At 39.8% G+C, this 18,505-nt stretch overlaps 1 protein-coding gene across 1 annotated transcript; it reads left to right on the top strand.

Annotated features, from left to right (window-relative positions):
- The first annotated feature begins 8 nt into the window (after positions 1-8).
- On the top strand, positions 9-16,645 carry ADAT2 (adenosine deaminase tRNA specific 2). The gene is made up of 7 exons (XM_074948538.1): positions 9-104; positions 1,907-2,011; positions 6,782-6,932; positions 7,542-7,648; positions 8,595-8,667; positions 8,797-13,793; positions 16,605-16,645. Exons 1-6 carry the CDS (start codon positions 57-59, stop codon positions 8,835-8,837), a joined length of 525 nt encoding a protein of 174 aa, XP_074804639.1. The 5' UTR covers positions 9-56; the 3' UTR covers positions 8,838-13,793; positions 16,605-16,645.
- Positions 16,646-18,505: the final 1,860 nt, after the last annotated feature.

Below are 18,505 nucleotides of genomic sequence, written 5' to 3'. Positions count from 1 at the left end.
GCTCCCCCAGGAAACAGCCGCTTCGCGCGCCGCGTTCCGGGCCCGGCCGGCGGGGGATGGAGGCGGCGGCGGCGGAGCGCTGGATGGACCGAGCCCTGCGCATGGTGAGTGCGGGGCCGCCGGGCGCAGGAAGTGGGGATGGAGCCCGAGCTGGCCAAGCCACAGCGTGCAAAGGCTGGAGAGCGGCGCTTGTTGTTATTTGTAGCCCCGGGCACCTAGGCGCGCCCCCTCCCCCCGCTTGGTCCCCACCGTGCTAGGCGCTGGACGGAGCCAGGACAGCGCCCGGGTCCCGGCCCCACGGAGATTACAGGCTCGTTGGCGCCTGTTAATTTCTTGACACAAGCCCAGCGCGGAATCTCTGCAGGGGAAGCTGCTGCACCCCGTTATAACTGAGTTAAAATAGGGGCGTGGGGGTGAGGTAATATCTTGTATTGGACCAGCTTCTGTTGGTGGGAGAGACCAGCTTTGGAGTTACACAGAGCTCATCTTCAGGTCCAGGTTAAAAGACACCGCTGAGGTTAAACTGGTGCAGCTTTGTGCCTAGACTGGAGCTGGGGCACTGTGGTGGTGGGCTCCAGCACTCAGGGCTTGTCTTCTCTAGAGTTGGCTACTTTGAATTAATTGGCCAATCCGTTCACTTGAGGCAAAATAACTAGTGAAGGCAGAGAGCTGGACAGCCCAGCAACACTCAACTGCTTGTACCAGGCTTGCAGATGTCTGAGTCTGGGCACTGGATTTAGTATGTTTACTCACGAGTGACCAAAAGTCAGCACCTCAAGTTTACCCCTCATCTAAGGGCACAGCTACCCTAGAGAGTTCAGAGTGGCCCAGCTGCATGGGTACAGTCAAGGTCACCGATATCTAAGATTACCCTTACGGAGCTTACAAATCAGGATGTGGACATAAACTGCAAGCAAAGTGTCTGGGTTAGTGTCTCCTGGACTAGGGAGGTGTCAGTTGCACCTTTCTGCAATAGGCTGGCCCTCTGTGCCTGAAGGAGATTCACCCAAGGGAGGGCAGGCAGGAGTATAACCATCTGCCTGCCTTCCTGGATTGTACATTAAGTGAGAGCCATAGTAGCCACACCAGAAGATGTTTGAATGCGTTCAGTCAGTCTCTCATCACATTCTCATCCCGATCAGCACTCCCACATTTGTGGTTATGCTGCCTTCCTGGAAGGTGTATGTGTTGCTGTTTGCACAATATTTTTGCCACAAGGTTTTCTGGGACGAAACAGGCCCTTTATTTAGAAAAGACATAAAATATCTCAGGTCTGTCTTCTGACTGGAATAGGGTTACCATACGTCCTGGTTTTCCCAGACATAGTCTCTTTTTTGAGCTTCCTTTCTCTGTCTGTGTGGATTTTTCTAATAATAGGAAATGTCCAGGGTTTTTGCAGAGCAGCTCAGAAAGAGCTCCAGTTGGTCCCTCCCTTGCATCCGCAGCTGATTGGTTCGTTCCCCTGCAGCCACAGTTGCCGGATCCCGCACACCTAGGCCCCAGCTCCCATTCCTGGGGAGAGGGTCCTGCTGGGAGGCACTGACTGATGGCTGTTGCTGTGCCCCAGGCTTGCGCCAGCCACACAGCCACCGTGACAGGGAACGTCACTGCCCCTCACCTCCAGTGAGTACTTCTGCTGTAGGTACCCCCTGCAGTACCCCCAACTGTACCCCTCCCGCTCCCCCTTCCCCCAAGCTCCCTCTCCCTCTGGCAGTGTCTTCTTTTTGGGAACCTGCAATATGGTAAACCTATACTGGAAATACAGAAAGAGCTTCTGTGACAGAGTGTAACTTTGCCATCAAGTGTACAGTGTATACAAACGCAAACAGCAATTAGGTTTTATTTTGTCTGCACTTTATCATTAACATTTCCCCCTCTATCCCTAATTTTCTTCTGTGTCTTGCAGGCTAAAGAAGCATTGGAAAATGGGGAAGTTCCTGTTGGCTGCCTTATGGTCTACAACAATGAGATCCTAGGAAAGGGGAGGAATGAGGTGAATGAGACTAAGAATGTAAGTCACAAAAAAAGCCCTATCAAAAAGTACACACTACGTGCAATGGGAATTTCACGATTGACCTCAGTGGGGCCTGGATTTCCCCCATATGTGCATATTTTGTTTTCTTTTCATATATGTTTCAAATTTCTATCTCTGCACACCTAACCCCTCTTTTCAGTAAATTAGCCTTTCTGTCTTTTTTTTTTTATTTTTTTTGCTATCACTTTTTGCATGTTTATTTTTCAGAGCATGGTCTAGTTATTTCAGTATGCTTTTGCTATCACCTGGGACATTTGTGTACTTACTGACTGTAATTTATGTGAGTGATGGATTTCAGAAGTTTCCACTTATCTACTTATCAGTAATTCCTCTAGGTAGAGCTATTTATGACAAGAAATAAACAAAAATCAGAAAAGGAAGTTGATATACACAGATATAACATGGCTATCTACAAATACATATATTATGCCTTGTATGTTTTACTGAATTCATATTTACAGTTAAAGCAGCATCCAAATTTCCTGTGACTATAGGACACTGAAGATAATGCATTATAATGTAGACTACTGGTAATTTTTATTTTTTTCCGTATATTTGTGGACATCATAAATTATGCAGGAGAGCCTTGCTAATTCACACTAATGACTGGGAGAGATGACAAATAATTGATTTTTTTAGTTTAGCATTTAAATGACAAAATAAGGATATCTCTTTGCAAAATGTACTTTGACAAGTGTAGTTAGGTTTTATTTACTTACAATAATACGTCATAGGATTGATGTTAGTGTGTGTTCTCAAAAATTAGTTTTAGTAATATGAGACCTAACTCTAGTATTCTTCTATGAAAACTTCCCTGGGAAGAAAGACAATACCAGGACTACTAGTTTTGGTATGCAAGTTATAGGATAGGCATTTTTGCAAAGTTCAACTGTATTGTTTACCCAAATTATGTCAATAACAAAGACTTTTGCTATACTGAATTTCTGCTTTCAACATTTAGACCCAGTTCTTGCAATCAGATCTGTGTGGGTGGATGCTAAGCCCCACAGAGCCCTATACAAGTCAATGGGGCTCTGTGCAGGAGAAAGGTTTGCCCCCAAATGGATCTGATTGCAGATTCAGGTCCTCGATTTGTATTATGTCTCATCCAGTCCAAAAACAAAATTAAAAAAAGGAGGCTTATAAATTCAGTTTCAGAGAGATGGTAGTAAGTCTAATGACCCACTTCCATTTGTGTTAGACGATAATGCGCAACCTTTTTGTAGCAGCTTTGCTTCTCATCTCTAGTTAATGAAAATTAGAAGTGTAGTACATGTTAGGGGGTTCAGTTTAAAATCCTTATGAACACTTCTCCCACCATTGAAATACAGGCACCTCTTGGATGACCTACAACATGTATTTAATCAGTACTACACCATTATTTAGAAAATAAAGTGAAGAATACTAAATCCAATTAGGGAGAATGTACTGTTATAAGACAGAATGTAACGGTAGAAGTCAATCACAAAAAATCAGCAGTAGCATCCCTACTCCTACAGAAAAAAAGCATGAAGGGAACTTTAGGCACCCAAGTTTCACATTTTTGTGGCTTGATTTTCAGAAGTGCTGAGCACACACCACTCACATTGAAGTAATTGGGAACTGAGGGTGCTCAGCACTTCTGAATATCTCACCGTTGTTCTTCAGTGACTACAAGCAGTCTGGGTCTTGAATGAAAGATGTTGTTACAGTGGGGTGACCAGATAGCAAGTGTGAAAAATCGGGACGGGGGTGGGGGTGGGGGGTAATAGGATCCTATGTAAGAAAAAGCCCCATATATCGGGATTGTCCCTATAAAATCGGGACATCTGGTCACCCTGTGTTATAGTGACAGTGATTACTTACTAGAAAATATGTAAGCACGAAAAGACCAAAATGTCTTCAATATTTCTCCTAGTATTTTCTCACACCATTTTCTGGCATTAGTTGACTAGGCACAAAGTGAACTGCTAAGGGCACTCAACATCCCTTCTCCCTATTCCAAAACTGGTCATTTTTGTCGAAAAGCTTATTTTCTGAAATCTCTCCAAATTTTGCCAGCAATTGAAATCTCTAGTTATTCTGCATATTGTCACATATGTTCTCTTTCTGTTCCATACGCCAATAGCAATATATGTAAAACCAGTGAGGCAACCTCGTCTACCAGCCTTATCTTAAAATTGTTTATCATCTGGTTCCTCCTTCTTGCTAAGGTTGGGGATAGGAGGAAGGGCTGTATATATTACAGAATCTTTCGTGTTGCTTAGGAGGAGCATGTATTTAGATTCAGCCCTTCAAGATTGTTAGGCTTGTCATTACTTGAATTCGTTGGGCAACAGTGCAACAAATATCTTTGTAAGGCATTCTTTTTAAACAACTTGGCAATAGGTGCACAAGACCTAGCCAGCATTGTTTTCCCTCTGGCAGCTCCCACGCTTGCCTGATTGTTCTCAGTCTTTCCTCAGACAACCCTACTATTTCCTCTGTAATAATACATGTGGCCTTCCCAGCAAGAAACATTTTTGGAATTTGTTTATGTGCAGGCATACCCCTCCCACTAAACTGTTATCCCTTTAAGATGCTTTGTTACCACATGGAGGCTTCTCCTCTCTATTTATCTCCTGTTTAGTCTTTGCCCAGAGCATCTTGCAAGTACCGTGTGTAATCACTGAAAAGGAAATATTGTTTCCACTCATAAATTACTAATGATGCCCTGAGATAAAATAGAACTACCAGCTTTAGCCCTGTCACTCTCACTTGTTGATTCTTGTGTAAGATTTAGATTGTTAGTTCTTCAGGGCAGGATACTTTTGGGCACTGTATTAATAGCATCATAAGTTTCTTCCCTAATGACTTCACTTTCAGGTAATGCCTATTCTTCCAACACCTTTTATTGCTCTTCTATAACAATAATTATTTTCTTATTCCATCGTTACTGTTTATCTGTTTTTTCCTTTATACAATAATTAATTAATATGTAGCACACAAATGCTATGCAAACAGTAATTTTTATATATTGGTCTTAAAGGAGATTATAAATGGACTCATATGATGTAATATGAAAGTGACCACATGGACAACCCATATGAAAATGACACATAGGTTTGTTTCAATATACCTGTTTACAAAGTCATATTTTAAGGCCATGTGTTGTTCCACTAATGTGGACTCAATCCTTATCTACATCCAGCTCATGGTTGGTGCAGTTGAGTTGGTGTGGGGGCAAGCAGAAGTGACTCTATCTTCATGCCTCCTGTGATCTTCAGGGCATACTTTAGAGCAGTCAAACTGGGCTGCTCTAAATTACATTGACTATGATGGTTTCCTGGGAATCAGTCTGCTGGCCAGGGATTAATGGAGTGCAGTGAGCTAACTCCCAGGCATTCTCAATGCACACAGCCTTCATAGATTCTTGGGGACCAAGGCCAGAAGGGACTGTTGTGTCAGACTAGATGATCATAGGCCATACACTTTCCCCAAAATATTTCCTAGAGCATAAATTTTAGGAAAACATCTAATCTCAATTTAAAAAATTGCCAGTGATGGAGAATCCACCACGACCCATGGTCAATTGTTCCAACAGTTAATTACCCTCACTGTTAAAAATTTACACCTTATTTCCACTCTGAATTTGTCTAGCTTCAATCTCCAGCCATTAAATCGTGTTATACTTTTTTCAGCTAGATTGAAGAACCCATTATCAAATATTTGTTCCCTATGTAAAGTATTTATAGACTGTAATCATGGCACTTGATAAACCTTAACAAACCTACTCTTTGTTAAGCTAAATAAATTGAGCTCCTTGAGTCTGTCACTTTGTTTTCTAATCCTTTAATCATTCTCATGGGTCTTCTCTGAACCCTTTCTGATTTTTCAACATCTTGAATTGGATCCTTCTGGATACCAGAACTGGACACAGTATTCCAGTAGCAGTTGTACCAGTGCCAAATACAGGGAGGAAATAGCCTCTCTACTCCTACTCAAGAGTCCCCTTTTTATGCATCGATGGATTGCATTAGCCTTTTTGGCCACAGCATTGCACTGGGATCTCATGTTCAGCAGGTTACCCACCAGAATCCCCAAATCATTTTTAGTGTCAACCTTCACTGAGGAATCCTCAGCTACCATATTAAGGCAATGTTAAGGTCACATTTCATCACTAAGTAGGTGGGAATTACATCTAAATATTGATTTAGATCCACATATAGATTCTAAATGTGAATCTAAATATGAATTTACAATTATTAGTTTTAGCAACATAAGATTTTATTAGTAACCTATTTATCTGTATACATGGGCCTCATCACCTTAATATCCAAGCACAACACAATCATGGCACCCTAATAAGGTATTATTCCTATTTTACAGATTGAAAATAAAGTCACAAAGATGAAATGACTTGGCCAGCGTCACACAGGAAGTGAGTGGCAGAGCCGGGAGTTGAACTCAGATCTCCCACATTCCAGTTCAGTGCCTGGGCCACAAAAAAAATCCTTTTCCTAACTAAGGATTTAAAAAAATAAAATTATCTAGGCAATATTCATTCAAACATGGCTACTCTCTGATACTTGATACATTGCCATTGTAATAGAAATGAAAATAACTGATTTTTAATAAACAAGGTGTAGCCCATCTTGTTTTTATTAAAAAGAGATAATTTTATGGTGGTGTGTTCTCATTTCACTTGAGTGGATAAGGTTAATAGGGGTAATATGTTTAAAGTTGCAGATCAATGCAAGCCTTTTTTGTCTCCCTATAAATTCCCAGGCTACTCGACATGCAGAAATGGTAGCAATCGATCAGGTCCTAGACTGGTGTCATCAACACGACAAGGATCCTGCGGAAGTTTTTGCACACACAGTGTTGTATGTAACTGTAGAGCCTTGTATTATGTGTGCAGCTGCCCTGCGCTTGATGAGTATCCTTTGGTTCTGATTCATGCTGGGAAACCATATCTCGGTATGTTACTTTCAAGTAAATCATTTGGTAATGAACCAGTGGAGAAGAGCTTGATGGTGTCAAACAAAGCTTTATAGGGTACCAGCTTATCTGCTCAGAGAACGTGCCTGCTACAGTTCCTATATGGAGGCCATATGACCAAGGATGAGTGATTTAAGGATAAGAGAAAGCAATTTGCAAACCTGGCACATACATTGTTTTCTCTTAGGGGTGTGAAAGTAAATCTCAGAAAGAGCCTGTTACTGTATACAATTAGTTAATCCCACGCAAGTGTCCAGTTTTAGAAAATGTAACAAACTAGTTATCTGTCGTTTCAAGTTTGTCCCCTTTGGGATCTCTTCTCTCCCATCTTCAAAGGCTAGAGCAGGATGACCCCATCCTTCCATCTGCAGAAGGCATGCTCCATGTGTTACCCAGAACAGCCAGCCCAGGAGTGAGGGTTGAGTGCAGACTAATTTTATTAAGAGTACAGGCACAATTTACGGAACTCAGATGGGCCAGTAAAATCAGGATACTCTGCTTCATACCACTCTTTTCGCATTAACTTAGTTCCTTAACTCTTTCATATAAATCCCACTGGTTGTATATGGCTGTCAAAATGAGCGATTTGGAGGTTGTGGCTCAGTCTTGAACATCTCCTCTGCTAACTTAACAGACCCTGGGGAACCATTTCAGGTAGAACATCAAGATGTGTGCCTTCTTGTATTTAATGTTTAAAACAATGAATATAGTTACAGTTGGTGATGAGAAACTGAGATAGTGAGGCTGTAAAAGGGTTTCTGACATCAGCAAGAACATACTGATGGCATCACAACATAAGCACCTGCTTTTTAGATTGACCCCCTGCTGATCAGTGGTGGGAGAGAGAGGAAACTTGCTTGTGGGAGCTTTGTACAGTCTTCTCCTGAAAGATTATTCTGATATTCAAGCTGAAAATGGGTATTAGCTCTCAGATATGCCCAACTATGTAAAGGAAAAGGCTACTTCTATAGTAAATGTTTTTTTCAAGGAATTGCAGTGGGATGAATGTGTACAAGTTAGCTTCTTTTTATGTGGGTGTACTCTCTGCAATTAGTGGTGTTATTGAAAACATCCTAGCTCGTTATTTTTCCTATCATTCCCATTCACATATTTGGGCAGGTTACTGTACATTTTGTGGGTGGGAGTGTTACTTTTGAAGGGCCAAGGAGGCCTCAGAATTGATTTCTAGGAATAGGATCATAGAAGAGCTACTTGATAGGAACCTAATTTACAAATACCCACATGCATGTTTCTTATATTCCCAAGAGTTAGTGTGATTTACAGAAGTAATCGGAAAGTACACTGCTAGTATGTGGAGGAGGGAAGGGTGGTTGCAGAAGAGTTTTTGTTATAATTCCTATGGAGGATGAGCAGGTCTGCCAACTATTATGCTAAGCCTCAGCCTAATTTTAAAAACAAGACAAGGTCTTCATCCTGAAAATGAGGGTTTCTGATCACAGATAATTAGAGGTATACTCTCAGTAAACAGAAAAGGCAGTACAAAGTCTGTGCAATTATCCTACACCTCAGGTGTTACTGTGTGGCACAAGGCATCTTGGTTTTGGATGCTTTAATGAACATAGAGTTCTAATTTCAACAGTGCATTGCTGGTTATCGAGCTGAAGAAGCAGTGGACATGTTAAAAACCTTCTACAGACAAGAAAATCCAAATGGTAAGTTTCCTTTTTTTTTTTTTTTTTTGCAATTACTGTAACCCTAATCATAAGTTAAAAGAATTCTGGCACAGGCATTGTCATCTTTCACTTTCCATGTCCTTTTTTCCCCTCCGTCCTTTCTGGCAGCACCGAAATCAAAAGTACGGAAAAAGGAATGCAATAAGTGATCGTCCTCTACTGATGGAAAACTGAAAGATAACAAAATAATGTTTTGTGGGAAAAGATCTCTTCAGAGTTCCCTTTGATACAGCATTTGGGTATGGAATGGAAACATTAATGAACTTCAAATATGTTTATCTGTATGGTTTCACTAGTTGAACGTTATTGGTTTCTGTCATTTTCTATGGCGAGTAGGTTGAATGATTTTTAATCACCAAACATAGCCTTTATGAAGAACATATGGCTTCTGTTTCGTGGGGAATATTTTGAATTTTAGTTCAGACTGAACTTCTTTTCAGCCATATAGATTCAGCGCTCCATTGGAGTAACTGCCATTCTGTACAGCACATGGATGAATATCTGTGTCCTTTTGTCTATGGAGCAGCCTCTTGCTGTTAGACCGAAGGTACTTGTAGAGACTAGATCAGTACCAAAAGTGGATAAACAAGCCCCTTAGAAAGTTACTTTCATATACATACCATACTTCATATTGAATTAGAATACAGTTAGGAGTTACAAGAGGGTAACAAAAGGACAGTTAAGCAACTATACCGATCTTGAAAACTGAGATCAGACCAATGTAACAGTTCATTGTTTTCCACTGTATATCTACTGTAGGCCAAACTTTCAAAGAGCTTCTGAAAAGTCACATATGAAAAGGCAGATATTTATACAAAACTACGTGTCAGACTACTTGATTTGCATAAACAAATGGTGATTTGCATAAACAAATTCCAGTTTTGCCTGCATAGTATTTGTACGTGAAGGTTTTGGAGGTTGCCATGAAAGTTGGTCCCTCTTACCCCTCTCTTGAATGTTAGCATATAGAAAAAGATTACAGTTAAGAATTAAATCCACCAGTCAGTTGGACTCATTCTAAACTACTAAATCATGGCATTTGAAATGTGTAATCACAAATGTGAAAACTAGGAAAGGAAAATGGCAGTAAGAAAAAGAGAACCAGATGCATGACAGTCTACCTTTTGGAGCATTTGTTATTTAAATGTCACTTACATATGCTTTTGCTTGGCCATGCTGTAATTCATAATCCAGAAGAGGGCCTTACTGTTCCACTAATGAGTAAAAAAATATAGGTCCAAGTTGAATCCTTGATTATATTGTTTTTGGTGGATATTTATCTTGAGGAAAAAACATCTTGTGATTTAGTCAGTTGATTTGCAGAAATTTTGAGAAATGTCTTATTTTTTATTACAGAAGAGAGATTAGAATTCTATGGATACAAAAGTCAAAATCACGGTACAATTACATATTTTCTACAATTAGAGTAACATGTTGAAAAAGTGGAATTTTGGGGGTTTTATGGTAAAATAAAAAAAACTAATTTGCCACCAGTTCCCCCAACACCTTGAAATTTATTTTCTTTATACAATTTTCTCACTGTTTATAGTTTACTGAATGGAGGGAAAAGGAACTAAAAAAAAAAAATTGTGCTGGGCTCCTATATGCTATTTTTAAATATTACTGTTATTTACAAGATTTTAAAATTTTTCCTTTTGTTTACATTTTCAGTCTATTGAATTTCCTGACCCATTGGACCTCAGTTGCTGCTGGTCTGAGTCTTTTCTTTCCTATAACCAAATAAAATGTTACTGCATTTGTAGATTCATCAGCATCAACAGAGATTATGTACTGCTGAAAGGAGATTCTGTCAATTCCCTTCCTTCAGTAAGCAAGGGCTGCAAGGGACCCTGAAACAGACTGCCTAAATATCCACAATTTAGATAACATAGGTCCAGATCTCACTGTGGGGACGGATATACCAGTGGTTAAGGCACTTGACTGGTGGCTGGGGTAGGAGTTAAATTCCTGGCTTTAACACAAGCTTCTTTGATTACTTTGAACAAGTCATTTTAAGGCCCAGATCCCTGAAAGGTATTTAGGTGCCTAATTCCCTTTGAAATAAATGGGAGTTAGGCACCTAAATACTTTTTGAGGATCTGGGCCTTATACTCTCTGCCTCCATTCTCCATCTGTAAAATGGATACCAATACTTCCCTATCTCACTAGTGTGTTGAAAGGACAAATTAATTAATATTTGAAACTGGTCGTGGGAACCATTTAAGTACATAGATCACTGCTAATAGGAAAATTAAATACTTCTGAAGCCATGCCTGATTTTGCCATCCTTACTTACATTGAGGAATGCTTACTTGCATGAGGAGTAGTCACTGAAGTCAATGGGACTATTCACATGAGTAATAACTGAGCAAGAACCAGGGCTGAAGAATCAAGCTGTTGGGTAGCAGGACTGCATAACGCACACGGTACAGCTGAAGGTGGTTGACACAGTGAGAGTCTATCTAGGGCTTTTGAACTGGGACAAAAGATGGCAAGTGGGATTCTTTAGAAGAAACCCATCTTAGAGGGAGGTTCTTCTTTCTCTAAAATTGTCAGGATATTGATCCTTGTGACAGGCCAAATATATTGCTGAGTCATATTTCAGATAGCAGGGGTGAGAAAGCCCTACCCAAACCACTGGCTTTTTCTAATCTGGTCAAATTCTAGCTTCTAGGACAAAGTTATAATGAAGTGAAAAAACCCAGACTAAATCTGGTGGTGACATTTCTAAGTCTCTGGTAGGGTTGATTATCCCTTCAACAGGTAAAGCAGAAAAGAAAAAAAGGCCAGTTACAGGCTCCTAAAAATCTTTTCAGTGCTAACCCACCTGAAATCAGTGGGACCGCTCATGCGCTTAACTGTTTTCAGGATCAAGGCTTTAGTCTCTTTTACCAACACTTGTTGTAGCATTAGAACTGATGCTAAATGTGCATGTTCCCCAGCCTCATGTTGGTCTGTTGGGGTTCCAAAACGGACTCTCCTGGCTATTGATGAATCCTTGATGAAGGACTTGAAAGGGAACCAATTTCTCTCCTCTGAAAAAGCAAAATTAGGTTACAAAACCTATTTCCTTGTCATGGAAAATATTCATGGATTTTAGTCTCTCTCTCCTGACTTGAAAAAATACATTGATAGATCAATTGATAAAGATACTCCTAACAGCTACATGCCCCCAAAGCCTGTTAGAAAATGTTGGTGTTGTTGTATTGTACTGTATTTATATTGGGTGCCTCAAGTCCTATTAACTGCTGTTGCGGCTGTAGGTGTTCAATACATTTAAAATTATGTACCTAAATACGTGTCTGAGTTTTAGGCAGCTGAGTTTGAGAAGTTTAACCTAATAGAGAAATCAAGCTATGTAAAAAATCTACAGGCTTTATAGTGTGTCCATTTAGAACTGGGACGTAACCCACCTTTTAGTTATTCTGTCACCTTAAACAAAAAATCTTAGTCCTAAAATTCTTGGGCTCAACTCTTGCTGCTCTGGGAACTAATATATATATTCCATTTTATAATATGCCCTTTTCACCAGCTCAGTGCACATTTACTTAATCGTTAAAACTGCATAAATTAACACATCACATTTATAAAACCATAGAAGAAGCCTTCAGTGTAAAATAACCAATCAACCCCTCTAAGCAAAATTATTCAAAATAAAATTGTGCCTCTCAAATCTACTACAATATTTTGCATGCATTAACAATATAGGGGAAAAGAAGAGCCAGATGACACAATTTACTGGGTTTCTTATAAACCTTTGAATGTCCCTCAGAAACGGCTATTTAAGTAGGAAGGGAGTGAGAGATGAAGTTCTGTTATTGATTAGAAATTAAAAGGGCCATTTTCAACATGGCAAAAAGTTAACAATGGAGTACCCGAAATATCAGGACCTGTATTGTTTCAATATGTTTATTATCGATTTAGAAAAGGTAGTGAACAATGAAGCAGTAAAGGTTACAGATGAAACAAAATTCTTCGGATTAGTCAAGAATAGAGAAGACTGGGGGATTTCAGAGGGACCTAACAGGATAGGTGAATCAGCAACTAGATGACTGATAAAATTCAAGATGACAAAGGCAAGGTAATGTACTTTTGTAAGAAATAATTTTTGCTACTTGTGCACATTGCTGGATTCTAAGTTTTCTAAAGGAAAGAGACCAAGATATCAATATGGAAGCTCAATAAAAACCTTTGCTTGATGTTAAGCTGCAGTCAGAAAAGCAAACAAACAGGAACAATGCATGAAGACCAGAATAGAGAATGATAATGAAAGTATCATCCGATTATAGCAAACAATGGTAGGGCCTGTGACGTTATCTGATTAAAATATGACCATATAGATCATTGTTGCAATCACTGTTACATATTTGCAACAAATCTTGCACAAATGTGGCGTGTAAGATGTCTATGAAAAGGTTATGATTTGCTGGTTACAATTATGCTATTTGTATGCATGTATGAGTTTTGTATTTGAAGTTACAAGTATTGGCTCCATACCTGGATTTCAAATGTTTGATTCTGGGGTAACGCCCACAAGGTAGTTAGCCAGCACATCTTGGAGGGACGATTCAAATTGAGTGGCCCATCAAAAGGACACTTAACTGACAATGGACCATGAGAGATGTCCATCTACACTTAATGGAATTTTCCTACAAACATGCTGTCTGTGGTATGGGTAATGATTTCCTGCTGTGACTGAGCAAAATCGGTCATGGACATGTGACTCCAAACACCATCTTGTTACTGTAATTTTCCACGGTAAGAAAAATGGGGTTCTCTCCCCATGGCAGAAGATATAAAAGGCTCTGGAAACACCTCCATTTTGCCTCTTTCTAGCCCAAGCCTCTGGACTATGAACTTATACTAATGGGAGCATTCTAACCAATGGACTGAGGACCTTCCAATGATTTGGAAGCAGCCAGAGACTAGACTTAAGCCAGCAGTTTATTCCATCACTGCTACAAGCCTGAACCAAGAACTTTGCAATTATTGTATGTATTTGATTCCTTTAACCATTTTTAACACTCACCTTTCTTTCTTTTTCTTTTTATGAATAAACCTTTAGATTTTAGATACTAAAGGATTGGCAACAGCGTGATTTTTGGGTAAGATCTAAGTTATATATTGACCTGGGTGTGTGGCTGGTCCTTTGGGATCAGAATAACCTTTTATTTGAAGAGATTGGTTTTAAAGAACCACTCATCTCTAAATCCAGTGTTTTTGGTGGCAATATAAGAAGTGGAATGCCTAAGGAAACTGCTTTTATGACTTCTTGTTAGCCAGTGAGGTGAAACAGATGTTTACTTTTGTTGCTGGTTCGGTATATCCTATGGGGAATTAGCCACCAGTCTTGGGATGCATCTGCCCTATTTCTCAGCGATTTGTCCTGAATTTGGCACTCTCAGTTGTGGCTCACTGAGGCACGGTTACAAGCCCTCACCTGAAAAACTCTTCAGTTTGTATCCCCTCTCCCCCCCAATCTCAAAGACATAGTAGAAAGAGAAATTCAGAGGTGAATGACAAAAATGAAAAGACTTCTATGTGGAGAGAATGAAAAGGCTGGGACGGATTAATTTATAGAGGAGATGAATAAGAGAGGACACGATAGAGGTCTAAAAATAGTGATGGTATAGAAAAGGTATATGGGATGTCCTGTGTATCATCTCAGTATAAGAACAAGGTAATGATCAATTAAAGGCATCAAATTTACAAATAAGAGAATTTTTAATACAGTGCATTATTAATGGCTAATGAGTGTTACATTTTGGGGTGCAACCCAGAGTAGCGATAGGTTGTGTCACTACTTGTCCTGTAACCTTGAGTGCCTTAAAATGCTCTACTGCTTTAGCATCCCAGTCTGGATGCTCCCAGCCAGCATATAAGCATGCACTGAATCTCTGTGTGATAAAAAGCCCTGGTTCAGCAACTTTGACTCCAGCAGCCTGCTTGTCACACCACAGCAACACTCTGGTCTCCACCCGTGTTGGTTACTACTAGCCATGTGATCCCAACACACACCCCAGTCCCGAATTTCCCCAAAACTCTGCCCTGAAGCGTCCAGCTCTGGCCTGGAATATGTAGGCAAGTAATAAGGTCTGCTACTCTACACGTAGCAGTTATTTTGCTTTAAGTGGTGTTAACAGTCACTTCAAATACAGCACTGGGTTGGTAGAGATTAAAAGTAAAATGAGTTTATTAACAAAAAGGATTTTAAGTGAGTTCGTGCATAAGGGATAAAGTCAGAAATGGTTACAAGCAAAAAAAAGTGAAAAACACTTTCTGATGACTAAGACTTAACAAAACTACAGTCTTGGTTCAAGGTAAGATTCTTACCATGCTTCCTACCAGCAAGATGGCTGATCACCCAGTCGGTAAGGATCTCCCACCAAGTCCAAAGTACTTGTTTCCTTTGTCATCTTAGGTGAAAGGGAACTTGGGGTTCTATGCCCTTCTCTTTTATAATGCAATGAACTTTTGAAATGTATCTTTCTCAAAGTCCCGTGCCCCTGCTGTGAGGAAATGTGCCATGAAGTCTGATGGAGAAGGTTTCATGCAGGTTTATTCCTTGCTCTGCTTTCTACAATGAAAATTAATCTTTTTCTGCAGCCTCCGATATACCAGTGAGTCACCACTTGACTGGTTGCCAGTTGTTTGTGATTGTGCTTGAATGGAGGTGTCGGCCTTTCCTTTGGAAAAAATCTGTTTACCCACTCCCCAGACTTGTGTCCCTAAACATTTTAGTCCCGTGTTTCCTTGACATTTGTACAGTCCTTTGGGGGCATTTACTATTTCTGCACCACACAAGAATATTAAGGATCAGGTTGTTATGGTTTTCCAATAACACCTTACACGACACCTAAGAAATACAGATTATGACATAAGTGAATTGGGCTACACTGAACTCATCAGGCCAACTGAAACTCACTACCAGATACCCGTGAGCCCCTTGCCGTCTGGCATTGGGATGCTGTTAGAGTCACAATAAGTTACATAGCTGAAGTTATTATTTTAACAAGGGATCTAAACCCTCATATTTTAGGGCATAAACCAACCACTAACAGATGGCGGTTAAGAAGGAACTTCCTCTAAAGGACATGTTATTCCATAACTGTCTATTATGAGTTTTTGCATACCTTCCTCTGAATTGTCTGTTAGTGGTCACTCAGAGACAGGATATTAGATTGTCTGTTGGGCTGTTCTAGTAATTCTGATGTCCTCAACAACCAGTCAAAACATTATTTCATGAAAAATTTAATAAAATTGATAGACCTTGCATCACGTTTTTATGCTCTACAAACCCAGACTCTGTCAGACCGTCAGGAAGATAGGTTTCAGATTTGTGAACTCTCTGCCAGAGTATGCTGTTCCTGCTTCCTTTGAAGTAGAATTCCAGGGGCAGAACCATGAAGATCTCCACAGCCTACCTCAATTATTGGTATGGAACGCAGGACATTATAGTCAGGACTTAAAACATATAATGATTTACTGGTCCAAATCGAACCTTGACCTCAGCTGGAAACAAATAGGAATCCGTTGCTGCTTTTGGAGCACAGGTGTAATGTGTTCCATAGAAAAATCTTTGCCAAGTAGGCAGGTAGCCACAATGTGGCAAGTAGGTTTCACGTGTAGAGAGCATTACAGCAAACCAAGGTGGAGGTGACCAAGGCATGAAAAACTGGTAGGTTCCACATGCTGAAGAAATGATTACAGCCTCACCAGGGGCCTATCCAAAGCCTATTGTAGTCAATGGGAATCTTAGACTTCACTGGGCTTGCCTCAAGACCCAAGTGAATGTTAAACAGAGCATCCTTGGCTATCAATGCCACCTGGAAATCTCAGTGCAATCTTATTAATTATGCAAATTATTTTCAAATGACTTTTGCTTCATTATTTCTATTTTTGTTTGTTTCTTACAGTGTGGCCAAGAGACATGAAAAGATACAGAAAACATACCCACAGCTTGTACGACATAGAATTAATTTAAGTATTTTAAATGCAGGCTTCCCCAGCCCTCCAAAATATGCTGCTGCATCAGACTTACCTTGGACTGTATCTTCTCCAGTTTAAATCACAAAATTCTGTGACCTTATTTCAGCCATTGGCTTGCTTGTCAATAGATTTTGACATGAAAATCTGTTGAACCAACTTGAAGGGCAAGAGCACAAAGCTACATGGCCCTGTCTGTGCTAAATGGACTGTGATTGACAATCCAAAGATATAATAAGTATGTTTTGTGACTGGCACGGCAGGAGAAAGCATTAATTTAAATTACAACTTGGGGCTTTGAAAGGCTTATTGAGCCATTCCATTCTCATTATGAGTTCCTTCCACTATTTGAGATTAAGTGATACCTTTACATGACAGTTTTATTTATTTAAATACGTACATTTATGGAGTTCTTCTATTAAGTGTTTGAAATGTCTGCAGGTCTCTTGCAGAGATGTATATGCAGCATGGCCCATAATTACCTTGGCAGGCTTGGAGCACTGATAAAAGATTATATTTTTAAAAGTAAAGTCCTCAAACTTTCACAGGGCTTGGCAGGAAACCTATTCCTCTGTTGTATTTGGAGCAAGTTCTGGGGAGATAGCCTGCAGCCAGGAGCGCCAGTGTGGGCAGTAACTGTTAAATCTTAAAAGAAAAGGCTTTTGACACTAACAGAGGAAAGGAGAGAGGAAGACAATTAGTGCTAGAGAACAAGAAACAGCTGTTTAATCATTTGTTTTGCCTTGTGGCTGCCAATATACAAGCTTATAATTAAAATACACATAGGAATAGGTCATTTTATATTAATTCTCTAAGGCAGGCCTTTATCTTTTTAAGGAACCACCTCTGAAGTGAGGTTATTTGAATTTTTCAAAATTGTTCTAAGCCAAGAATGATAATTTCTTTCTTTAACTGATTTTTTTTTCAGAAGTTTCTGGTATGGCAGATGGCCTGTAGTGATCCAATAGGATGTAAAACTCTAGTTAGGTAGTCACTTGGCAATAAAATATGAGTTAGCCTATGTTTCCATAGAGACGTTAAATGTTTTCAATGCTGTCTTACTTTTGTCTCTTTCAAAATATGCATGATTAAAAAATAAGAAAAAGGTAAGATTAAAATAAAATAAAATAAAAAGCTTAGGACTCTGCGGACATGAAGGTTTAGAGCTGTTTGATTAATCTTGCCTTTCTTAGGGGATGTTATGTTTGTTAGCCTCATATAGCCTGAGGACAGAAGGAGTGGGTTTGTTGCTTTCTGGCTGAAGAGCAACTCAGTGACCTCAGCTATGAATGTGTCCACCAGCTATTCTTATTTCGAGAGAACTAGACAGAGCGAGTGTGTGTGTGTGTCCACCAGCTATTCTTATTTCTTTTAGAGTGGGTGTGTGGGTGAGAGAGAGACAGAGCAAGCCAGCTACTCTTATTCCTTTTACGGGTGTGTGTGTGTGAGAGAGAGAGAAAAAAAAATGTGTCTGCTAGTTACTCTCACTCCTTTTAGAGGTGTGTGTGTGCATGTGCACATGTAGGTGTTGATGATGCTGTTGGGTAAAGTAGGGGCAATTTCTGGAATTAAGGAATTGGTCAGATTTTAATGATATGGGGTGAAATCCTGCCCACAGTGAAGTCAATGGCAAAACTGCCATTGGGATAGTTGGAGCCAAGATTTCACATGATGTTTTTCCATTTTAATATGGTTAAAAAATACATTTTGTTGCGAGGCTTTTGGCTTTTGTAAGCTTATTTATAAGTAACTATCATGAAAAATTCACTCAGTGTCCACAGGACCCTATATTCCACTTCTGTGAAAAAGAAGCCTTGAATTTTGAGATGCA

This window comes from Natator depressus, chromosome 3 (genome assembly GCF_965152275.1).
Source record: "Natator depressus isolate rNatDep1 chromosome 3, rNatDep2.hap1, whole genome shotgun sequence".
NCBI lineage: Eukaryota > Metazoa > Chordata > Testudines > Cheloniidae > Natator > Natator depressus.
This window is presented reverse-complemented; position numbering and strand designations above follow the sequence as displayed.

Bases quoted from the DNA above. Each gene is read 5' to 3' on its own strand.
- ADAT2 (XM_074948538.1), top strand. From the start codon at position 57: ATGGAGGCGGCGGCGGCGGAGCGCTGGATGGACCGAGCCCTGCGCATG. The intron at 7,649-8,594 runs GTAGAACATCAA...TAATTTCAACAG, and splicing joins ACCCTGGGGAACCATTTCAG to TGCATTGCTGGTTATCGAGC. The intron at 8,668-8,796 runs GTAAGTTTCCTT...CCTTTCTGGCAG, and splicing joins CAGACAAGAAAATCCAAATG to CACCGAAATCAAAAGTACGG.